Source organism: Telopea speciosissima, chromosome 4, assembly GCF_018873765.1.
Source record: "Telopea speciosissima isolate NSW1024214 ecotype Mountain lineage chromosome 4, Tspe_v1, whole genome shotgun sequence".
NCBI classification, from domain to species: Eukaryota; Viridiplantae; Streptophyta; class Magnoliopsida; order Proteales; family Proteaceae; genus Telopea; species Telopea speciosissima.
Window position 1 is genome coordinate 27,768,120 of NC_057919.1, and position 26,472 is coordinate 27,794,591.

The 26,472-nt window shown below is 38.7% G+C and overlaps 1 protein-coding gene and 1 pseudogene across 2 annotated transcripts; both read right to left on the reverse strand.

Annotated features, from left to right (window-relative positions):
- Nucleotides 1-1,040: 1,040 nt before the first annotated feature.
- Nucleotides 1,041-26,472, reverse strand: LOC122660416 (WAT1-related protein At4g30420-like). Of its 2 annotated transcripts, none has more exons than XM_043855719.1 (8): nucleotides 26,266-26,472; nucleotides 26,122-26,175; nucleotides 25,900-26,016; nucleotides 24,322-24,550; nucleotides 24,077-24,235; nucleotides 23,833-23,984; nucleotides 23,469-23,721; nucleotides 1,041-1,078 (listed from the first exon to the last, which is right to left on the reverse strand). In XM_043855719.1, exons 1-7 carry the CDS (start codon nucleotides 26,445-26,447, stop codon nucleotides 23,544-23,546), a joined length of 1,071 nt encoding a protein of 356 aa, XP_043711654.1. In that variant the 5' UTR covers nucleotides 26,448-26,472; the 3' UTR covers nucleotides 1,041-1,078; nucleotides 23,469-23,543. The 2 variants fall into 2 exon arrangements, with proteins under 2 accessions (XP_043711654.1, XP_043711653.1); XM_043855718.1 differs by having other exon boundaries at nucleotides 26,122-26,184.
- On the reverse strand, nucleotides 1,085-13,027 carry LOC122660415 (annotated as a pseudogene).

Consider the following 26,472-nt stretch of genomic DNA (forward strand, 5'->3'; position numbering starts at 1 on the left):
GTAGGTTGTACTAAGAATATTTAAAAGAAAGGCTTAGAATAGAATCTGAATCTGGTTAAAGGTTGTATTATGTTACAAGCCGTATCACGTTACAGGGTTATAATTCAAATTGCTCTTCTTTTTTTTTAATTAATACTATTAAAGGTTGGAATTTAAATGAAGATATTTTTATATAACGTATGCATGGCATGATATGAAACTGTTCCTTGTCTCTATTCAATTTGTTGTCTTAAATCTTAATTTACTCTTGACTATTGATTGTCGTTTCAAGACCTTTGATTGAATACTTGAAGGGTTGTATGATGTGTACTTGCTAAGCTTTTTTCTCAAAAGCTTACCCCTTTATATGATTTCAGATGGTGTGCCCATAGAAACTGAACCTGAAACCTTACTTGGTGGATGGGCGAGCGGAGAAGAGGAGCCTCGTGATGATAATGATGGACCTTACTATCTTTGCTGTTAGAAGATATTATAGCTTAGATTTAAATTTTTGGAGTTTATAAACAAGGATTTTAATTTGAGACGTTATGGAGGGTTGTATGTAATCGACATCATGTTTAGGATTTTGAGGATGACTGTAACAAGGTACATGTTGAATTATTTAAGACTTCCGCTGATATTCTCTGTTATGGATGGTTAATTGGAAATTTTTAGATGAATTGATTTTATTTATTGCTCATAGATATGATACCGGATTCTATTTTCCCCGAAATGTATTGATTCTTGAACTGTTAACGGCCTAATTCCCGAATCGAAAGGCAGGGCATTACAGCTGGTCTTCAAAAGTTTTCACTTTTGTTCGCTACACTGTTGCTTTCCTCAGTTTGAGATTACAAAAGGGAGTTAAGAAGAAGAGTAAAGATAGAGTTGTAGAGTTGGGAAGGGCTCGCTCATTTTGATTTGTGAAGGCAGGAAGGGGATAAAGTCAAGATTATAAAATTATGTTTCATTTACTAAATACTATTATACTGAATTGAGGGCCAAAACGTAAAGTTAAAACTTGAAAGTAATTTTATCAGCTCTTGAAGTATCAAGAAGATTTTTCCATAAACACAAAATATGAAATTAGTGTTGATGGCATAAAAGATAGCCGTTTTTCATCAACACTTTGATCATCTATGTTTCATCTCTCTTTCCTTCCCCAAAACATATATTTCATCTTCCATGAACATTATGAGATTTATCAGTTAGTAATGGTTCTTGCAGATTAATTTTGCAACTCTTCGAAGATTCATTCATCGGCTTCCTATCTTTCTCTGTGTCTACTGCATCTTTTGCTTTACCCCAAAGCACAGTGAACAAACCAGCCACAACAACTATTGCACCTAGCAAGCTGAATTATAACAAAGAAACTAGTAAGATTCATGAGTAACTACTAATACTTAAAACCCATAAAGAAAACCTTAACAACAACAAAAAACAATAGAAGAAATTGAACCAAAATCAATATCTTACCTTCCTATATAAAGCTCCTCGTGAAGAAGTAGATAAGCAGAAACAGCCACAATCACAGTGCATAAAGGACTAAATGTTGCTGAGAAGAGTGGCCCCTTCTTGGATATGCACCAAGATAGAACAAAATATGACAGTGCAGATCCTACAATCCCCTGTATATTTTGAACATAACTGTGAGCACTCTATGTTGATATATAATAAGATGGAAAAAGGAAGAAATCTCTCACAGGTTCTCTCCTCATTAAATCTCTCCCTAACAGAATATTAGGTAAAACCATTTCAACTGTTATATTTTGGCACTCACTGAATAAAAAACACAAAAAAATTCGATACTGGATTTGAGTTTCCAGGCACTTAGGTCAGGTTCTAAAAGGAATGCCAGAGTAGCTGATTGTAAAGTTCCCAGAAAACACATCCAAGCAGATAAAGAGACCGGATCAGGATAGTGCTTTGACATTGGAACCTGTTAGCCAAGATAGAAGAAACAGTATTAACCTTCTTGATTTCTTATATGGTTGAAGACCATGGAGTAATTTCAAAAGATGAATACCTGAAAAATAATCCAAAATGACCAGCAACACCAGCTAACCATGAGAAAGAGGCAGCCCATCAACTAGCTATTGCTACCAAAGAGAGAAATTGATGATTCTCTTGGAAATTCAATACTCAATAGTTTAGGACCCTTCAATAGTGACATTGAAGTTGCTCCACTGACACACAAGAAGGTCCCAATTACCTTAGCCATGCTTCTTGTACTTTTTATATCTACTTTCTCCCATCTAAGGAGTTTGAAGAAAAACAGAACAATGTTAACATCTTTCGCTTTGGTTCCTTATATGCAGTTGTAGTTTTAAGAGTTTTGCTAATAGATTCTTGGAACTTAATAACCTATAAAATTGTAAGTTTGAGTGCATGTTAATTGGCTGATAGCTTCCTTTTAGACATTAATAACTAATTTAGCCTCTTCCTAAATGAAGTTCTTTGGTATATACTTTGTGTTAGATCACATAATTGAGATCCAAATAAACTCGGTTTTAGATCGTACCTAAATATTTACAAAAATGCAGTGAAAGAAGGAACAAAAGCCAAGCTTATGATTATGAGCACACGAATGAATCTCCACGATCGCGATAGGCTTCTCTACAGAGAACTCCACACCATAAATCCCTAAGAAGAGATGGAATCCCAAAGAGAACACAAAACACTAGAGAGAGGGAGAATTTGGTTTCTCAGATAATGTGGTCTTAGGGTTACAGGCTTTCTATTTAAAGCCAAAATCCTAAGACCCCTGCCCCTATTTAGACTCCCATTAGGAATCGACCAAACAGGGGGGAAGAGACCCAACCACTTAAGTAGTTGGTTCTCTCCATGCCAAGCGGGTCGGGTCGGGTTGGGTCTGGCCTACCCGTGTGGGCTGCTTGGATCAGGCATGGCCCATGTTTGATTTATATCTCCCACTCGCCCACATGGGGCGCATTAGTTTGACTATGCATCCAAGTCTCTCTCAATTGTATAACTCTTCATACAGAAAATGGGGCGTGCGACCTATCGAGATAATACAGGGTAAGAGTACTATATCAAGCTTCCATCTAACCAACATAGTACATCACTCACTAACAATCTCGAAATACCCCAAACAATCCAATTACACTAGATCTAGCACTCTTGATCCCTCATAATGAGCAGTGCTAACCCTTTATATGTAATGCACTCATGACTACATTGATCACAAATACGACAAGTCGCCTGGGCAATGAGTCACAAAACAAAGGTGTAATGTCAGATGGCTTTCCCTCAGCCCCTCATATCATACCAATTATCTTCAATAGCTTTCCCAATCGTTTCCCACTGGACCACATCATCCATGGTCCTAAGGAGAACGTCAAAGTAGCGTCATTGAATGTCCTCTTCATGACATTTTCTCAAGTGATAAGGGTATTGTGGGATTAATATAATCCACGTGGCTCACACAGTGATGAAGTAGGGATCCATTCAGTCACTCTCACAGTTGGTCGGTATAAGCACATGTAGTATGATATGCATGCTATGGCGCAACTCCCATTGAGGTTGGCATGCCACTTACGAAAATATAAATGCTATACGGATCTTAGTCTAGTCGCTACTTCAAGCACCTAACCTGAGTTTCTAGTGCAGTCACCCTCATGATTTTTGCTTGAAACCTCACATTCAACTTTCCACAGGCTATATAGAAATGTGGTATTTTCTAAGTTGGACTAGATAAGGTCTCATCTTAGCTCTAACTAAGGCACCTTGAAACACAAATGCTTATAGGCTCATCTTACTCGTTATCTACAAGCGCCAAGGTGAGTCACCCGTGTGAGTGGGTCAACTCAATGTCTGGTGACATCTTTACAATAATGAATGGATACACACAACATTGCTCAAATAAATATTCTCATTAATAATGTAAGAGGAATACAAATAAATGTCCATCCACAAAAGTGTTCCGAAAAAAAACGCATCAAATCCTCCTGAGTCCCAGGTTTCTAACATGAACTAGGAAAACATCTCTGGCAGGGCTTTGTCAAAGGGTCAGCCAACATATTTCCAATAGAGATATGTTGCAGAACAACTTCACCTTTGCGCAACCATATCTCGAATGTAGTGATACCATATATCAATGTGCTTAGCTCTACCATGAAACTTGGGGTCCTTCGCAAATACAAGCGCTTTCATGTTGTCACACTGTATAAGCACAACATCGTCTTAGTGAGCAGAAACACTAAGTCTCTACAAGAACCTTCTGAGTCAAATGGCCTCCTAAACTGCTGTCGAACATGTGACGTACTCCGACTCCATCATGGATAGGGTGATGCAGGTCTGTTTCTTGCTACTCCAAGTAACAGTTCCGCCTTTTAGGATAAATGCATACCCTGAAGTGGATTTGCGCTCGTCTCTATCACTAGCCCAATCAGCATCACTATAGCCTCTTAGTCTCAAGTCTGAACCACTGAAGGTGAGCAAGAGGTTTGTAGTTCCACGTAGGTAGCGAAGGATTCTCTTTACTGCCTACCAGTGAACTGGTCCTGGGTTGCTCTGGTAACGGCTAACCATGCCAACAACAAAGCATATATCTAGACGTGTGCACATCATCGCATACATCAGACTACCTACTGTTGCCACATAAGGTATTACATTTGGTTTCTCTCTTCATCAGTCTTAGGGCACTGGTCTAGGCTTAAAGTGCATGCCTTGTTTATTGGAGTATCTATAGGTTTCGAGTTGTTCATATGGAATCGCTCCAGGACTTTCTTTATGTAAGTCTTTTGAGACAAACTAAGAATTCTCCTAGTGTGGTCCCTCACAATCTTCACGCCCAACACAAAATGTTCTTCATCTAAAAAATAGAGGACAACCACTCTTTAATGGCGACAATCATCTCAATGTCATTCCCAGCCAGCAAGATGTCATCAACATATAAGGATAGGATAAGGAAACCTTCCTTGGACCGTTTAACATACACGTAGTGGTCTTCTTCAATCATGTTAAAACCTATAGAGGTAATGTCATGATGGAATCTAATGTGCCACTGCCTGGACTCCTGCTTAAGGTCATAGATGGAACGTTTGAGACGGCATACTTTGCGCTCTTGTCCCTCCTTCTTAAAACCCACAGGTTGAGCCATAAATATCTTCTCGTCTAGTTATCCATTGAGAAAAATAGTTTTAACGTCTATTTGATAGAGTTCCAAATCCAACTTTGCGACAATGGCTAGAATGAGGCGAATTGAGGTCATTCTCACCGCAAGGGAGAATGTCTCATTATAGTCTACACCCTCTCTTTGGGTATATCCCTTCGTCACAAGGCATGCTTTATACTTGTCAATTGAACCATCTACCTTGCACTTGACCTTCAGAACCCATTTGTTCCTAATGGCTTTGCGTCCAGGCGGAAGGTCAACTAACTCCCAGACTTGGTTCTTACTCATAAAACTCAACTCATCTTCCATAGCAGCTTGCCACATTTCCTTAGGTGGAGAGGAGAGTGCCTCACTTATTGAGGCAGGCTCATCCTCATCCCTTGGAACACAAAGGAGGGCATCCCCTTAAATCTCAAAACGATGACGGGGAACATGTCCACGTGCGCTCCTACGTGCGAAGGGATCTTGTCCTTCGGGTTATGTGCTTTCACTAAGTAGCGCACTCCCACTGGGCTGATGATCACTCTCACCCTCTCTGGCAATCTCATAATGAATTATTAATTCTCCACCTTCGCTAAGAGTAGGTGAAAAGTTTTCATTCATCAGTCTCTATCTCAAAGACATCAAGATCTGTCCCAGCATCTCTAATACTAGGGAAATCAGTCTCAAGAAAATCAACATTACGGGACTCAGTCTCAGTCATTCCTCCATCTTGATGTTCACCGTACATTACATAGCCTTTAGAGGTATCAGAATATCTTATAAAGATGTTCACCGTACATTACATAGCCATATAAAGATATGCTTTTATCTCTAGGGCCAAGTTTCCCAAACTTATGGGAAGTACTATGAACATATTCCGCACATCCCCATGGTCGCATATACCCCAAAGTGGATTTTGCGCCTTTCCATAATTCATAGGGAGTGGAAGGAACTGATTGTGAGGGTACACCATTAAGGATGTAGGCAGCGGTCAATAAAGCATCCCCCCTAGAAAGATATTGGGAGATTGGCCTGCGCCATCATCGATCTAACGATATCTAGAAGTATCTTATTCCTTCGCTCTACTACACTATTTTGCTGCGGAGTGTAAAGAATAGTTAATTGTCTGGTGATTCCTTTTTCCTCACACAGTTCTTTGAACTGATCTGACAAATATTTATATCCTCAGTCAATGCATAGAATTTTTAAGCTCTAGCCTTGTTGATTCTCAATCTCTGTTACAAAGCGTTTGAAGCAATCTAATGCTTCGTAGCGGTGAGAGATCAAAATGACATAACTACATCGCGAATAGTCATCTATGAAGGTAAGAAAATAAAAAGCACCATGCGTGGCTTTACATTCATTGGTCCGCAAATGTCCGAATGGATAAGCTCTAGGGTCTAGGTTGCCCAGATTACCTTTTGAAAAGGCTTCTGGTGGGCCTTACCAGCTAAATAGGGCTCACATGTCGGTAGGTTGATTTTAGCGAGTGGGCCAAGAAGGCCTTCTCTAGCTAACCGTCCCATCCTATCTCGACCTATGTGTCCTAGTCTAGCATGTCATGTAATTGATTTCGAATAAAGATCAATATTAATTACAAAAGATGAAGAAGTAACCACAAGAGTTATTAAGTCTAATTTAATAAAACCATTCTCAAATTTGCATTGTCCAAAAGAACTACCATCTAAAAGTATCTCAAAAGTGTCACCATAAAAAAAAATGAATAACCTAAAGTCAAAAGTGCAGTAACAAAAAGCAGATTATATTGGATTTTCGGTGTGTATAGCAATAATCTACGAACCCCCTCGATCATGCACTATGTGTCTTATTACTCCCGTATCTACAATCCAGTCAAATTGGATTTTGGCAACCAAAACATGTGTACAGACAAAAGTACAAAGAGAGAGGGATAGAAATGGCACCTTCTTCGCTTCAGTGCAATCACGAGCGAAGTGCCCCATCTTCTGATAGTTATAGCACTTGACCTTGGTAATATCTCTTTTTCCACCTCGCTTACCACGTTTGCGCTTGGTGGATTTGCCTCCACTTGGTGCAACGTTTTAAGCCTATCCCTGATTCCTTGTATTCCTTTATCTCTTGTACTTAGACCCAAAAGTCTTGCGCTGCCCCACTTGGGCGACAAGGGCAATTGGGTTGCCTCTAGGCGCTCCGCCTCTAGCTCCACATGAGCGACAATGTCATTGAAAGTTTTGACACTGTCGTTATGTGTAAGAACCACTTTCATTTAGGCCCAGGAATCAGGTAACGTCATAATGACTGCTTGAATTTGCTGCTCATCGGTAAGGTGTACCCCCAGCATCATTTAACTTTCGTATCATGTCTTTCACAACCCTAAGGTGTTCAACCATGTTGTGCTTGGGGTCCTTATGATACACCTCAAACTTCAAGGTCATGGCTCGCAGCCTTGTAGTTGATATACCGCCATATTCTAACTTAACCAGATCCCATATGGACTTGGCAGTTTTGCACTTTTCATACTGGCCAATGAGATCATCGTGCATCGAGCTTAACATAATAAAGCGAGCACTATGGTCTCCCTTAAACCAAGCCTCATAGGCTTCCTTTTCTTGACGGTGACGGACGATAGTACCCTCATCGGGATTAGCCATTTCAGTGGTCAAGTGTTCAAGGTAATATTGTTCATTAAGTAAGAACTTCATCTTACGATGTCACATGTCATAGTTGGTTCCATCCAACTTGTTGCCTTGGTTAAGGTCAGCAACAACATTCTTGGTAGCCATCACTACAATGTGCAAGGGAGGACATTTAGTATACATTTATAAAAACAAATTTGTTCAAGAAACCCTAATTAAAATTAACGGTTCCCTCTTCCACACGGTGAGACTAAAAATTTGACTAGGCTCATAATCAAATCTCACAATGTGTGGGTTTGGGAACGTATAATTTTAATTGATTTCGAACAAAATAGGAGGAAAGGGCATCTCCAAACCACAATTTAATGCACCATACATCAGGTACATAAGGGACTCACACAAGAGACCCAGATTGGTACTTAAAGTAATATGCCGAGTCGATACAAGGTTATGATACACAGTGCAGTAGGCTCCCATTACATGGCTTCTCAAAAAATAAAATATTACAAATTACAAACAGCTCTTTATATTCAAGAATCCTACTACATTACTACTGAGGAGCACCGCACTTTGTATCGTGTCCAAGTACCAACTCTATCGCACATACATCCCAAACATATCCCTTACACAAGTACCAATATTCCATCCCATAAAATACAAAATAAAATCACATGGGTTGCATGGGATGGGGTTTGACCTCTTACCCATATGGTATGAGTCAAATAAAGTCTATACCGCCTAGGGAGGGTAAAATTGCCAATTTAAATTTGCAAACACATAATAGCAAAAATAAAAAAATAAGGGCAATTAAAATCAATTAGGCATACAATCACAATTACAGTCCAATTAGGAAAAAAAAGAAAGAGGGTGGGTGAAGGGATTCCCACTTCACCCATCTTCTTCCCAAAAAACCCTAAGATAAAAACGAATCTGATCATCACCCTTTTTTTTTTTTTTATAAGAACCCGGTAGGGGGCAATAAGCCTACTGCCAAGGTTTTTTTAAAAAGGCAGCCTTTAATGCACATCCTCTGAATATGTATGAAAATGCAGTGGAAAAAGGATCAAAAGTCAAGCTTATGATTACGAGCACACGAATGAATCTCCATGATCACGATAGGCTTCTCCACAGAGAACCCCACACCATAAATCCCTAGGAAGAGATGCAATCCCAAAGAGAACACAAAACACTGGAGAGTAGGGGTGTCAACCGGTCGGTCACGGTCGATTTCGGTCGGGCCTGATCGGGCCACATCATTTTTAACCTCTACATCGTGACCGCCCGTTTATGAGATCGGGCATGCATATGGCAGACATGGACATATTTAATATCGGTGGTCGATTGTCGGTTTTTAATCGGGTAAAATAGGCATCCATTCTGTGAGAAATTAGACTCAGGAAGCTAAATTTGAAGATCATCCAATTACATTATAAGTCACTTCAAAAAAAAAAATACTAGTAGAATCGGATATAGAAACAGAAGAAATAGATTGACCGTGGATCAAGGTTTATTTCATGGAGATTGGAAAATAAAATGGCCAGAGAAGAGAGAGCATTTTTGTTACCATCATTAAGCAGGAGGAGCAGGCATCGATGGAGATTTTGTTGCCATCGTCTAGCAAGAGCAACACTTAGCGATCAAAGAACTTCTGTTGATAGAGAGAGAGATATTACGTTGCCATAATCTATGAGAGGTAGAATCGAGCAGCAAGAGTCTTAGTTTGACTGAGAACTGATCATGGAGTCATAGAGTAGAGGCGGTGAGGCGTAGAAGGATTAGGGTTAGGGAAAGAGAAATAACTTAGGTTTGAGAGGTTTAACATTTTAGTAGTTTTGTGATTGTGATTTTTATATTTTATATTATGAATTAATAAAGATGGTAAGGTCTGTGAACACGTTTTGTCAGGGTTGGACTCCCAAAATGGTCAGTTTCAACCAAATAAATACTATTATATCAATATATGCTGAGATGCATCAGGATTCAGGGGCCATTTGAAACAACTTTTGGTCGGTCGGTCGGTCTCCCACAATGCATTGGGAACGACTGAGTAATATTCGGACGGGCTTAAGCCCGGCACATTCATTAATCGATCAGGTTGGGGTTGGTTTTTGATCAGTCAGTACCGGTCGGCTTTACCGGTGCGATCTTGTAATTGACACCCCTACTGGAGAGAGGGAGAATTTGGTTTCTCAAATAATGTGGTCTTAGGGTTACAGGATTTCTATTTAAAGCCAAAACCCTAAGACCCCTGCCCCTATTTTGACTCCCATTGGGAATCGACCAAAGAGGGGGGAAGAGACCCAACCATTTAAGTGGCTGGTTCTCTCCATGCCAAGCGGGTTGGGTCGGGTCCGGCTTGCCCCTTGTGGGCGGCTTGGACCAGGCCTGGCCCATGTTCGATTTACACTTTGTGTTGATGATATTGTTTTAGTGGATGAGAGAAAAGCAGAGAATTAATAATGGTTAGTTGGAGTTTTGGAGATCAACCTTGGAATCCAAAGGTTTTAAGATAAGTAGAACGAAGACGAAGTATATGGCGTGTAACTTTAGTTACATTACGACAGACAATGAGATTATGAAAATTAATAAGAGGGAGCTTCTCCAAAGTGATTATTTTAGGTATCCGAGTTCAATCATAAATAAAGAAGGTGATATAGGGGATGATGTTTCATAGAAAATAAAAATAGGATGGATGAAGTGGAGAGGTGCATCTGTGTGTTGTGTGGTCGACGTATTCCTTACAGAAAAATTTTATATAGGATAGTCAAACAACCAACTATCATGTATGATGCAGAATGTTGGACAATTACGAAAGGTTATATAGATAAACTAAGTGTAGAGGAGATGAGGATGTTGAGATGGATATGTAGCCAAACTAGGAAGGATAAAGTAAAGATTGATAGGGCAGATTTGAGAGTAGCCCCGATACATGGATAAGCTACGAGAAAGTTGTTTGAGGTGGCATGACCATGTTCAATGGAGGCCTTGGGATGCTCTAGACAAAGGAGTGATTGAATTCATATTGAAGGAACTAAAAGAGGTAGGGCAGGCCTAGGAGAAATGGTGAGGAAAGACATGCATAACTTAGTCATTGTATCAAGTATAACATCAATAGAGCTAATTGGATCCCAATGATCCATGTAGCCGATCCCATTTAGTTGGGATAAGACTGAGTTGTTGTTGTTGTATAAGGCCTAAAGTAATGAAGGTTTAAAGTTGAAAGTACATCATCATAGTTGAAAGTATCTCTTGGCAATTGAAAAGTAATGAAGGTTCAAGGTTTACATCAATCAGGCTATGCTTGGATGCCAAGAAAAGAAGGAAAAAAAAAAACATAATGAGACAAAAATCATGATGATGTAATGATAGATTTATGTGTATATGTCTCTCTCTCTCTCTTCAAAGCTTTCGAGCTTGACATTTGATGAACAACTACACTCTTTCAAAGCCTTGCATGCTTTATCAAAGCGTTGCTAGTTGAACGGCTGAACAACTAGCTTTAGGATTACTTGTAGCATTGCTAGCTCGACAACTTTCTTACATATGGGGGGGGGTTAACTAGTGTAGGAGACTCCCGCCATTGTGGGGTCTGGGGAAGGTCATACTGTATGCACCCTTACACCTGTTATTGCAGAGAGGCTGTTTCCAACTCGAACCCTGCCATTATGATTTTCTTGCATAATGAGACAAAAATCATGATGATTCAATGATTGATTTATGTGTATATTTCTCTCCTCAAATTCAAAATTTCTTTTTTAAAATTTTCTTTTATTTTCTTGACATACAAACATAGCCTCGATGTCTAAAAAGCTCAATGCATGAATTAATACATAAATCAACATGAAGTTAGGAGGACTTAAAACTCTACAGTTTAGCGTTGTTTGGTTGAGTAAATCTAAGTGGGCTTTCTGACCCTTTGATATTTTGTGTGATTTTTTGAGGGCCAAAATGTTGACAAAAAAATGTAATAAATAAAAACAAAACCAAAGGGTGAATAAAATTGATTAAAACTAAGAATCAAGCTATACGAAGTTCAAATTTGGAAGTGGCCTGTTTCAGTGAATATGATTCATTTAAAATAAGAATAAAGCTACGAATCAACTGGAACATCACAATGGACAGTGTTTTTTGGGTTGAATTTCTTTTTCCCAAACATAAATATGAACTCAATCTTATTTTCCACTTTAACCCCTTTCCCAATATGGAGGCTCCCACTGGCAAATATAAGAGCCAGAAGAGGCCACCCCACTTTAAACCAATTGGCTTTAAGATGGAAGCTTAATATGGTATCAGAGCAGATACGTTGGGCCTTCGTCGATGATGTGCTCTACTCCACCCATGAAGAAGAGGCCACCCCACTTTAAACCAATTGGCTTTAAGATGGAAGCTTAATATGGTATCAGAGCAGATACGTTGGGCCTTCGTCGATGATGTGCTCTGCCCCACCCATGAAGACAGAGTCCACAAGAAGGCCTGCACGTAAGGGGGAGTATTGAGGCTCCGACTATTAAGTATAAGAGCCAGACGAGGCCACCCCACTTTGAACCAATTGATTTTAAGATGGAAGCTTAATACCCAATTTTAATTGTCCTTTTGTTTCAGAAATTAAAAATTTAGAATGCCAAGAGGAGATTATAAATTTCGTTGAGTCCACATGCTTTCCAAAATCTAAACTAATCTGTTCATGAGTCTTAGATGATTTTACCCAAGAGAAGCCGAAACCAAGAAAGTAATTGCAGGGACAAGGTTACCCATGGCTGAGGAGACAGAAGGAGATGCCATATGTATGCCCTCAAGATTTAAATTTTGGTACCCTGTTACCCTGAAAGAACTCCATTAAATAAGATTTTGTATAACTAGGAACGTAGATAGATCAGAATGAAGTAGCAACAAAGACAATATAATCCCTTATAAACAGAGGAAATATACCCAATAAGTGAAGCTGTAAACATCATACAGAAGGCCTTCGTTCCTACGGTTGCCCTGTTTGCCCTTTTCCTATTTAACACGAAACCATATGAGAGAGAGAAAAAGAGAGAGAGAGATGAGGTTGAGGGTTTTGTTTATGTTACCTTCCAAGGAAAAAAGCTATGGGTGCAATTACTAATGTTGCAATGGCTTGCCTGTAAACCACAAAGACCCTGGCACTCATTCCATGATTAAGAGAAGCTTTTGTTGATAAAGCAACTCCTGCATAGGAGAATTGCAAGGTTAACATAGCCATGAGAGGCCCGTATTCCTCCAAACAACCCATGGCCTCTCCTTGGCCCTTGCAGAGATAAATATGTAAATTTGTAAGCTCGATATGGTGAGCTACTGAGCTTATCTTTTTTTGTTTTTTTGGTGAAACTACTGAGCTTCGCAAACACACTTATGCTTGCACTTGACACAGTACACTCATTACCAGCTTGTCTCTTTTTCATAATTATTGTGAGCAGGTGATTGGCCAAGGTTGTGCTTTGTGATGGGGTCCTTCAAATTTTAGGCCTCGAATTGGTTATCCCTTACTGTGTTTTCTTTATTAGATTAGTAACCCTTCCATAAGTTTCCACTTTTAAGTCCACATCATGCTTTTAATGCACGGTATTGGAACGGGTATCGATAAACTCGGAAATCAATCCGGTATCGGATTGATATTAACATGGATTGGTTGTATCGGACATCTCAGCCCTTGATTCTCCTCTAAAAATGGGGTTTTGACCATTTTACCCCTTGTTCATAGCGTATCACCGATACATTGTTAGCACGGTATCAGGATCGGTCGCTTGCAAAACCGGTGTATATTGCCCGATGCGGACAATACGGTACCAAGACCTCAAACCATGGTCTACATGGTAAGGGTGTCAATTGATCCGGTTCTAGGCTGTTGATTAGGTTCTTTAACGGTTTCGGCCCTAATCAGGACCAGAATTGGACCAATAAGCTAATTGGCTCTAACTTTTAGATCTAGAACCACTAATTAATGGGTAGGCCGGTTCCACTTCCTAATCGGTTCCAAGTAGTCCAAAATAAATAAATAAAAAACTCCCTAACACCTGTTGCGTATATTCAATAATATTATGATAAGACACTAAATTTTTTAAGTAAACAATAAGGCAATAATTTCAATCACACTAGATATGCGACCTGCCATCTTCTTGTTTTATATTCATTAATTAATAAGTAATAATGCCATCACTCTGACAAATTACGATTATTTTAAGACATGTTCTTAAATTAGAATTCTCAAATGAACCTTTGTATTAATAGTAAAATCGTTGATAAAATAGTACATGAGACAAGAGGTACCAATCAAAATTGAAAAACTAAAAGAAAAAATGAAGGACTTGACAATAGCTCTCATGACTTTAAATCTTAAGAATTATAAAATATTAAGGATTAAGATATGTGAATTTATTTCTATTCCACCGGTTCCGGTTCTAACAGTTTCTAGTTGGTCTATCAGTTTAAGAACCGTTGGGAGATCTATAATTTAATCGGTAGATTAAGAATCAGACCAATAATTTATCGATAGGTCCAAAGCCTACCCAATAAGCTAATGACTGGGTCGGTTCCAATTTTTTGACGATTTAGTATCGATCCGATTTCCAGTTTGAGTGCCCAATTGACACGCTTACTACATGGATTGAGATTTTATATTTATTTTTTTATGTGTTTGTGTGTATCTTTGAATTACATGGACGAAAGATTTGGCACAATGACTGCTCAATTAATTTGTAGATCTCTATTATACGTCACTTGTCAAATTTGGTAGGTTATATCAACCAAATATCGGCTTTGCCTCTTGCTCTTTTCAAGGCTCCTATTGAATTCAAGTTGGCAAGGTTTAAGAACCCTCAATAGGGTTGAATTTGGAAAGATTTCAGTTCCAAATCCACTCGGTATATAAAAATAGGGAGAAAGAATGCTACTTGAGAACATGCAGTGCGTTGCCCCAGCGCCAAGACACAGGGCCATCAGAAATGACCGCCAAGCTCCCATGGAAATGCAAAATTCTTAAGGGCACAGTAGTTATTTTGCGAGCCCCTGTGTAGGGAGGTAAGGGCCAGGCAGCGCACCGCACGTGTCCAATTAGTGTTCTGTTTGTCATACAAATAAATTAAAATTATTAAAAGTCTAAAAATTCTAAAAAACACCAAAATATATGGCATCATATTTTAGTATTATATATTTAGGTACGATATTTTTTGATAAATTTTTCACTTGATAAAAATAGCTTTTGTAATAGAATTTATCTTCAAATACCCCTGTGTCTCTCTCTCTCATTGGGAATTCTTAAATGATAAAATGTTACCAACTTTCACTTCAAATTTTATTTTGGATTGCAATGTACTCTTATGCGATTCAAAATGGACTCAACCACCACAACGGTATATCAAAGTGAATTGTGATGTTAGTTTTTGTCAAGGAATAGCCAACGGAGATCTTGGATTTATATTTCGAAATTCTACAAGGGCTTCTCTTCATGTTGTTTCTATGCTTTGTTGTGTTTACATCGGTGCTTTTTGATGGAGCCATGTCCATTCGTTCAGCATTGTTAGAAAGTATTTCTGAAGGATATGAGCATTTGTTGGTGGAGACGGATCATAGAGATTTGGTATCTTATCTCCAACGTGGATTATGTTACCCACCACTAGAAGTAAACCAGTAGTAGATGATATTCTTTATTTGTCGTCCTATTTTACTTCTTGTTCATTTACATATGTTCCAAGGGAGGTTAATAGTGTAGCTGACTCCCTGGCGAGGAAGGCGCCGTTGGTAATGTGCACAATAGTCTGGCAAATTCCGATCCATGGATCCAAGAGTTATGTTCAACTTCATCAATGTGTAATTCACATTGATCTTAATAAAGTTTCTCAATATTTCTACCTCAAAAAAAAAAAAAAAAAACTCCCTCCCTCACTCTCTCTTTCCACGATCTCCCCGTACTCTCTCTCTCTCATGGTTTTAGTGCACGGTATCAGAACTGGTATCAGTCAACTTGGAAACCGATACGGTATTGGATTGGTATTGGCAAAGATCAGTCATGCTGGATAAATTTGACCCTATCCTCCTTTAAAAATAGTTTTTGTGGCCATTTTACCTCTTATCCGTACCATATCACCAATACGTTATCTACACGGTATTAGGATCGATAAGGTGCAAAACTGGACAGTACGGATCCAATACTGATACGTAGAACCATGCTCTCTCTTCTCTCTGTAGAGTTTATATATATGGGAAATTTACACATGCTTCCCCTAAGGTATCGATTAATTATCGTTTCATCCATCTTTCTTCACTATTTGCACATACCTCTCCTACTTTTCTAAATATTTAATAAGCAATCCAAGCTGTTGATTGAGCTGTTGGAGCAATTGGGTTCGTTGCCTCAGTTCGCCTTAGAGGTACCATTCTCCTCATTCCAGGGTTTATTTAAGCCTTTGAATATCAATTGGCAGCCATGGGTCTGCGCTAGTCTTGCTGTTCTCTGTTAAACCGAGGAATATTTCAGTTAGTTTTGACATGTGAAAGCCAAACCATGTAATTGATCACTTGGGCTATGATGTATTTGTGTCTTTGATAATTTCTCTATCCCTTTATCTGGGTGCTTCAGATGATTGCAGGTGTGACGCTGGGGCGAACAACAGGTTTTAGAGTCGCGGGTTTCAGGTGGGAGCAGAGTGGATAGGTAGAGGTGCACAAGCACATGTGATGTGGTCACAGGTTGAGGATGATTACAGGTGGAGGGGAAGAAGAAGAAGAAGAGGAGGAGGACATTAATATCATTTTACCCTACCAAGGGTATATTTGTAAGAGTAAAATATCATGGGCAGCAAGTATAAGACTAGAAACTAAATAAATAATAAATACAAGACTTATCTGATTGGTAGGACAAATAGTATCGCACCGCATCAACATTACACGTCCTCTTGTGTAATCCGAACAATAAATGGTAGAGTTGAGTCGCATCAAACGATGCTCTCCTTAAGGTTTTTAGATGCCCCAATTCTGCAATCCGGGTTGACCATGCATCTATACCTCCAAGATGAAACAACTCTCTAATCACATAGGTTGCAGTTCCAAATGTGATTACAAAGGGTGTCCAAAGGCTATATTCACTAATTCATCGACACTGATCGATTACGGTGGAAAAGAACTAAAAATGCTTCTAAAACTATTTTCAAAAGCAATTGTTAGAGAATGAGCAAGACCTCCTCTCTTTATATAGGAGAGGAAGAGACACCACTAAGGGATGTCTCCCAGAGATATGTCCCAACTCATATCTTTTCCCATAAGGCTTGTTTGTTAGCCACTCAAACAAGTCTTCCAATAGGGACCTATTGGCTATTTAGGTGTCTATTAGGAAAGCACTCAACCCTCCAACAAAACCGTATTTTGAATTTTTAATTTTAAAACAATTAAAAATCCAACAATCCCCCACAGATTCAAAATACCGATAAAACAAAACACTGAATAGTGAATATATTAGACATAGTAGGACACATCGTTGCAGGTGTCTTTCGGACTTGAACCTACACTAGGTTTGATGAACTTCGCTACAGAGTACGGGTGAAGTCAGACTTCTTGAACCTTTCCTCATTGGCGTAGCCGGCAAGCTCACCATCCATATCCTACCAGTCGACCTTACGTGACTTAACCCGTTCATGACAAAATTGGACATTTTTAACCGGCCTTGTCCCCTATCTTGGTCTCATGGACGTTTAAAAAGTTCGCCTTTAAAACTCTCATTGGTAGGCGGTCTCGCCTCCTACATCCATTAAGGTCAGCCAATGTGCACCACAGTTAACACACCCCCACATTTTCGTAGGATTTGGCTTGATTAAGAGTATCTAACTCATCCTCATTTCATTGTGGTGGTACTAGTTTCCCATGTAACCAGAATGAGTAAATTTTAGTAGTACTAGTCAGGTCATCCGTTGACTTCGTTTGTACCCTTTGAACCTAATTCAGGAGTTAAACCTCTTCACATAGGTTGGGTGTCCATCACATGACCTATGACACAGGCTTTAAACTCATTCCTTAAATGTATACCAAAATAATGGTCAGAGGCTATATAATAGTATTAGTCATTCTTGTCCCGACTATACTGAGCTGATAACGCTACCTTCCTTAACCTCACCAGATATATGTAACCAAGACATATTAGTCTTTATTTCTCTACTGACCATACCCTTTGTATTTCGTAACATAATTTTTGGCTTTGGTCATCACCATATATCTATTATTTATATTCATAGCCTTATGGCTCCAGATCCAACTTTCTTACGAAGCCATAAAAAATAAAACCATGGTGGAACCTATAACTTAGGCTTAAATTACCGATTCCATGAATCACAACCACCAACACATGTTTTTACATGCTACCTTTGAACCAAGATAACCTTCCAAATATTTACATAACCGAACCTAAACATATCTATTAGATTCAATTTTCAGGTAGAGATTATCACTCTACTTAGGCTTTATATATCTCTTAAAAGAGACTCAACATGTAAATATACACATTCTCATAATAACCCCCACATATTGGATTTATCATATTCAGAGACATAAGCCACTACAATATGAGAATGTCCTTGTGAGAGAGCTGTGACCCCCACACTTCCATACTAATTCAACCATGCAACTTTACTTGCATATCAAATTATAGCTTATCAATAAACAGTCATGAAACCATGCACTTATATATATACATAATTACATGCACCAATACTTGATAGAATAAGCATTCAACCAATATGTATCAAACCATGCCATTTGTCTCAAAGGACAACCGACCAAGCCAACCAATTTGGTCACACGGCTTTATTAGCCAATAAATAGATAATTTGGATCAAACCAAACAAATAGATATGGCTGCATTGGGCATATCGGATTACAATTGGACCCAATAACATCTCTCATACTCATTATACGTATCACAAAATTTAAAAGATACTAAACATTTCTTTCACCTTCTAAAATTCAAACGAAAATAGAAGAGAGAATAGTGCAACAGTGGGTAGTCCCTTGGGAACACACGAACTGATCCAAACGAGGTACGAACAGTCCTCAACTATCACCCTCAATGGCCACAGAAGATATGTAATGCTGCTGTAAACATTCCCTGTGAGAGGAATCTTAAATACTATGATGGATAGTGAAATCATAAGGAGAACTACTGCCCAAACTTTCAATGAAATCATTTGGGACAGAATACATTAACTACAGTGGGTACTCCCAAATACTCGATGCAAACCAGAGATGTGTATCTCGCATCCTCTCCCTCTATTGTTTCAAGAGGTTTCTAACTCATATCCCTTCACTTCAACCATCGTAGCGGGTGACTACTTTTCCTTGCCCCTGTCCCTGCCCCAAATTCCAACGGACCACACCTTTTTGGTGCATCAAATACAACCTTTTCCTCACCCCCCTCTTGAGAAGAAAATCGTTGTCCCTTGGATGGTTGATCCGGAAATATTAAATAATCCGATACCCAAAAACAAGTCACATGTCAAAGAGTAATAGATCAAGATAATCATATGCACCGCCTGACAAACGACGGGACTGATTCATAAAACATATGATAATAAACGAAACAAGGCTTCCTGGCATTTAATCAATCCGTAATAAACCAGAAACACAATAAAACTAAGAGAACTATTTATTAAAAAGGTATGATGGTTCAGATAAGACAAACAAAGCTCTTTGTTTAAAGATGAATGCATGAAGTAATAAACAAACATATGTATACATACAATCATGCAACTTGAGTGAACCATCATGACTATCCACCATAACAACATGCATGACTACTAATATGATATGATCTTTGTATCCGGTTTGTATAAACCAACAACCAAATGCGCGCTATTCATGCAAACTAACATGTAAACGCCATTTGCACGTTCAAATCAATTCATGGAACTGTAAAGCATCTAAGAGGCACATCGATTGGGTTGGCAACCAAAGATCATTCTTAATGCTGCCGCCATCGATCTCTAGCCCTGAAAATTCACTGGTTTCCCAAGTTTTTTAACTTGGACGGCTATGCACGGACCCATACGGCTGTAGCAGCCTTTAATGGCTTCAAGGTTGCTTATTTTCTAAAAATGTTAATGGAGAAATCAGTCCTTTCCAGCCATGAATTCATCTTCATGGATTACTCCATGCAACACTAAACAAAAAACCCAATCTGTGCATACCTCAAAACCCAATGCAACATTCTTCAAACTATAAAAACTATGCACCCTTTTGAATGGGTGGCTGCAATCTGTCCTTGAACTGTTGAGCATATTATAATAAGGTAGACATCTATATCTTTACCCACTCACTCTTAGACAAGAAATAAGCCAGCACCCTCTTTCTTTTGAGTACTCTCCACAAACTAGTGCTTTCAACCGTTTCACACATAGGCTTTTGGGTAAATGCCATTGACAGCATTTCATGTCCAATGAGAATGATACATGTGAAAAATCAAACTTCACAAATACTTGTGTTGTTTGCCATGTTCAGTGTATGTAATAGAGACGCTCTCCCTTTCAATCCAATAAATATAGAACAAATTTTTTCACATACGAAATCAAGCAATTCTACAGTCTTATACCCATCTAAAAACCTTAAGGAGAGCATCGTTTGATGCGACTCAACTCTACCATTTATTGTTCGGATTACACAAGAGGACGTGTAATGTTGATGCGGTGCGATACTATTTGTCCTACCAATCAGATAAGTCTTGTATTTATTATTTATTTAGTTTCTAGTCTTATACTTGCTGCCCATGATATTTTACTCTTACAATCTTAAGGTTTTTAGATGCCCCGGATTGCAGAATTGGGGCATCTAAAAACCTTAAGATTGTAAGAGTAAAATATCATGGGCAGCAAGTATAAGACTAGAAACTAAATAAATAATAAATACAAGACTTATCTGATTGGTAGGATAAATAGTATCGCACCGCATCAACATTACACGTCCTCTTGTGTAATCCGAACAATAAATGGTAGAGTTGAGTCGCATCAAACGATGCTCTCCTTAAGGTTTTTAGATGCCCCAATTCTGCAATCCGGGTTGACCATGCATCTATACCTCCAAGATGAAACAACTCTCTAATCACATAGGTTGCAGTTCCAAATGTGATTACAAAGGGTGTCCAAAGGCTATATTCACTAATTCATTGACACTGATCGATTACGGTGGAAAAGAACTAAAAATGCTTCTAAAACTATTTTCAAAAGCAATTGTTAGAGAATGAGCAAGACCTCCTCTCTTTATATAGGAGAGGAAGAGACACCACTAAGGGATGTCTCCAAGAGATATGTCCCAACTCATGTCTTTTCCCATAAGGCTTGTTTGTTAGCCACTCAAACAAGCCTTCCAATAGGCACCTATTGGCTATTTAAGTATCTATTAGGAAAGCACTCAACCCTCCAACAAAACCGTATTTTGAATCTTTAATTTTAAAACAATTAAAAATCCAACAATATTGATCTTAAAATTTCTAAAACACACTTACCGTTTGTCACCAACGGAAATCACTAACAGACTGGATTAACTTATTAAATATTTAGAAAAATAGGAGAGGTACGTGTAAATAGTGAAGAAAGATGAATGCATCGATAATAAATCGATACTTAAGGGGAGGCATGTGTAAATATCCTTATATATAAACTGAAAAGGTGAAATAAAATTGGGACTCCGTCTATTGAGAAAACAATGATGATCAAAGACAGGAAGTCACAAGGGCTTAGGTACCGTTTGATAACATTACGTTACGCGTGTTTCTATTCCCTCCAAGTTTTCAGCCCAAGAATAGTGTCAACAACGAGGCTATTTAAAGCAATTCTTGATAAAATGAACTCTCTCATTTCACCTATAAGGAGTCTCAGTAGTATTTATAAGCATTTGAATGTATAGCTGTTGCAAGCTGTTACAAGAAGTTACTCAGTTATAATCAGTTGATCTAGTTGTCGCACCAGAGAACAGGAGGTACAGGTAGAAACAAGTGTAATTCTTGCAAAAGATGTTGGAGCCAAGATAATTCAGCAGTGGGAAATGCTAACCCACGGTATTCTAATTCTGTCCTGGATCGAACCACCGTGCCCTGTTTCTTAGAAATCCAAGATACAAGATTTGGACCAAGAAACACTGAGTAGCCACTTGTTGAACGCCCTATCATTGGGGCATCCTGCCCAATGGCATCGGAGAAGTTATGAATGAGGGAACGTTGGAGATGAAGACCAAACTCAATGGCATTTGTCCAGTGGGTTATAGTAGGGGAATGCATAAATTGGGAGACTTTATTTATAGAGTATGTAATTTCCGACCTAGTAACAGTAGCATATTGAAGGGCGCCAACAATGCTTCGATACAACATGACATCATATCACCAATAAATTTGGAGAGACAGATTCTTGTGGCTGTTGGAGTAGAGCAAACCTTTGCCCCATCCATCCTAGTGTGGAGAAGAAGATCCTCAATGTATTTATGCTGTGAAAGAAGAAGACCAGTGGAAGTGGCAATGCTTCAATTACAATGAAATAATGAAGTGGGCCAAGAGCTTTGAGTTTGAACGCCATATTTAAATCATGAATAAGTGAAGAAATGATAATGTTGTCACTGCGGGTGATGAGAATATCATTGACATAAGCAAGGACTACTATGAGATAGCCATTCAAGTGAGAAATGAATAAGGAGGTGTAAGATTTGGCATTGTGAAAGCTCAGTTCAAGGAGCTTGCTTCTAAGGCAATGGAACCATGCCCATGGTGCCTGTTTAAGGCCATATAGGGCCTTATGAAGTCAACACACATGAGTTGGTTGGGCAGGGTTAACAAAACCAGATGGCTGGGCTATATATACTTTTTCATGGAGTAAGCCATGCAAGAATGCATTGTTGACAAATTTCTTTAAACCAGATGGCTGGGCCATGTATACTTCTTCATGGAGTAAGCCATACAAGAATGCATTGTTGGTAGTAGATTCAAACTTTTTTAAACTGAACAAAACGAATGATGCGGCAAACAGGATTTCTATCCAGATGTATATCGATAGCAGAGATTTTATCAATCGAGTCTACTGTGTTAAACTATCACTTAAAAAAGGATGAATACCAATGTCCCTTGTATCTGTATCCATTTGTCAAAGACATTTTTAGTATCTCTTATTGTTGAGAGTTCAAGTTTAAATTCGGGTTTGTGGCAAGAAAATGAGATCAACTTGCACACAGTCTTTGAATATCTTCTTAATGCTGGGTGGAAGGAAGAGTTCCCTGAGTGGTTTTGTATAGCTACTGAGTTGGATGTCAAGGAATGTAAGAAGACTTCTTAGTTTATGTGGATAGATTATAATGCTCTTACATTAAAACAAAACAAAACACAAAAAAGTGATTGCATTTGCAATTGATCTATTTGCTATGTTGCTGGACTTCTCCATCAAGCTCTTGTTTTGTCAAACTCGTGTGTTTGGAAACTCAAAAATCATGAAATGGTAAGACATCACTAGGAGGCCTGTCATGGAGTCAATTCAGACTTCAGAAACCAAAAGAAACCCCTCAAATTTAAGACTAGGTTTTTCTCCATCTGCCTTCTGTAATTGAAGTCAGCAATGATGTCCAAAATGTTTAGACATAATATATTCCAAAAAAATTGAATGACATTTCTGAACATTTCATTTCCTTCACCAAACTGAAATCTCCACAAAAATTAAAATTACAAATATTATAGAAACCTGAATTCAAGACCCTTTGAGTAAACAAAAAAAAAACCACACTCAAAACAGAGGCAGCCTTCTTTCATCAGCACTATAATATTCATTGTTTTATCTCTTTCATTCTCCAAAGTATATTTTTCATCTCCCATTAACACCATGGGATTTTTTCTCTAAAAGAGGTTCCTGCAGATCGATTTTACAACTCTCCGATGATTCATTTATCAGCTGTCCATCTGTGTGTGTGTTTACTAAATCTTTTGCTTTACCCCAGAGGACAGCATACAAGCCAGCCACAACAGTTATTGCACCAAGCAAGCTGAAGAATACAGAACAACTAGTAAGACTATTGAGTCACCACTATTATTTACATCCAAAATATAAATCCAAAAGAAAATCGTAACAGCAAACTCAAGAATCAATGTATTACCTCCCTGTGTAAAGTTCCTCATGTAGAAATAAACAAGCAAAAAAGGCCACAATCACAGTGCACATAGGACTGAATGTTGATACAAAGAGTGGCCCCCTCTTGGAAATGCACCAAGATAGAACAAAATATGAGAGAGCAGATCCTATTGTCCCCTGTACATTTAGGACATAATTATGATTTATGAGCACTTTATGATGATATATAACAAAACTAATGAGTTAAAAGTTAGCTTTTGGATACTTACTGTATAGAAAACACAGAAAAATTCAATGTTGGATTTGAGATTCCAGGCCCTTGGATCTGGTTCTAAAAATAATGCGAGAGTTGCTGATTGTAAAGTTCCCAAGAAACACATCCAAGCAGATAAAGAGAGGTGATCTGGATACTGCTTTGACATGGGCACCTGATAGCCATGACAGAAGAAAAATATCAACCATCTTAATTCTGCAACTCATAGAAGAACATGGAACAATCTCGGGAGAATAATACCTGAAAAATCATCCAAAATGTCCAGCAACAACAACAGCACATGAGGAGGAGGCATCCTGTCAACCAGTGCTTGGTACCAAAGAGAAAAATTGATCCTTCTGTTGAAAATTTGGTATTCAATAGTTTTGGACCTTTCAGAAATGACATGAACATGGCTCCACTAACGCACAGGAAGGTCCCAATTACCTTAGCAATGCTTCTAATGCTTCTAATATCCACTTTCTCCCATCTGATATATTTGTTGGAGGTAAACAGAACAATGTTACAAGACTCCAAGATTTGATTTCTTCTCTATAGTTGTCATTTTAGTAGCTTTTGTTAACAAATACTCTTGAGCTCAGTAACCTCTTAAATTGTCAATGGAGTGCATGTTCATTGGCAGATAGCTCAAGCAGAGATTAATCACAAATCTAACCTGATTGCATTGAAGCATGTTGGATAATGAGGCTTAAATGAACCAGCACCATAGCGCATCATCATAATTGAGTTTATATATAGGTAAGCCTCGTGCAGTAGGAATGTGAGGTGGTGAAGGTTGAAGGTTTGTGTTGATTAGTGTTCAAAACTCAAATGAGTTGACACAAAAATCAGCATGGAGTCTGTAGGAACCCCAATTATGTTAGGTACCTGACCGACATGCCAAAAGCTCCAGAATTGATGGAAAGCATTAAATCAAGCCCTTTAACCTATACCACTCTAGGCTGGCCCAATCTAGCACCCATGCACTAGATTGAGCCCCATTAGACACATAACAAACCACCACACTTCCGTAGCCTTCATACTCGGCGGCTCTCACTCTGGGCAGCTCTCGCTCTGGCAATAGGTAGCTCTTTCCAAGCGGTTTCACTCTACCACAGAGTTTCTGCCTAACAGCAGGTAGCCCTTGACGGCTTTCACTCTATGAGCTGATGAAATGTGTTAAATCAAGCCCTTTAACCTATCCCATACTAGGCTGGCCTAAATGCCCATACACTAGATGGAGCCTCATTAGGCACATAACAAATTATGAGGGAATGGAGAAGAAAATGTGCTGGGAAACAGAACTACAGAGTAGAAAGAGCCCAAAAAGGCATGGTTGGAACTGGGAACAAACAATTTGAAAAGGAACAAAAAAGGCAATAACAAGGAATTGGCCAAACAGTAATTCCCAGGATACTAGGTATCTCCACATCATCTAATGCAAATCACAGCATTTCCACGCTGTTCAGACTCTCCCAAGCTAAAATGATTCAAGAGGAAAGTTTCATCGAAAGTATAATTTAGTAAAACTAGGAAGTAAGCTAGAAGACTTAAATTGGAGGGTTTTCCAGTTCTAGTAAACACAATGCATTAAATCTAGGAATCAGGGTAACAGAGCAACCAAATGTATAATTGTTTTGGAGTTCAATTTTATTTTTGTACTTCAATATGAAGTGGTGGAGCTCATATCTGAAAGCCCAAACCCTAAACCCAATCCACAATTAGATTTGTTCGTTGTTCTTCTGTTTTAAATGTTAGGACGCCAAGGCGATTAGATTTGATTGAGTTCATTCACTTTGTGAATCTATACTAATGAAGTTACGGGTCTCAGAAGATTACCCAAGAAAAGCTGCGACTATGAAAGTAAGTGCAGGAACAAGGTTACTCATGGCTGTTGCAACAGAGGAAGATGCCAAATGTATACCCTCAAAATATAAATTTTGGAACGCTGTTACCCTGAAAGAAATTCATAAATTAAAATCTCCTATCAACTTGCAAAATAAATGTAGCAGAAGGTAGGCAACAAAGACTTTAATCTCTTATAAACAGAGGAAAATATACCCAAAAAGTGAAGCTATAAACATCATACAGAAGCTCTTCAGTCCAATGGCTGCCCTGTTTCCCCTTTTTCAACATAAAAGCAGGTATAAGTAAGGAGGGAGAGGGAAAGAGCGAGAGAGAGAAAGGGGGTTCTGTTTATTTTACCTTCCGTGGAAATAAGCTATGGGTGTGATGACAAGAGTAGCAATGGCTTGCCTGTAAACCACAAATACTCTGGTACTTAATCCATGGTCAAGAGCAGCTTTTGTTGATAGAGCAACACCTGCATAGGTGAACTGCAAGGCCAACATAGCCATGAGAGGCCCGTAATCCTCCCAAAAACCCATGACCTCCTACTTCTTTGCAGAAATT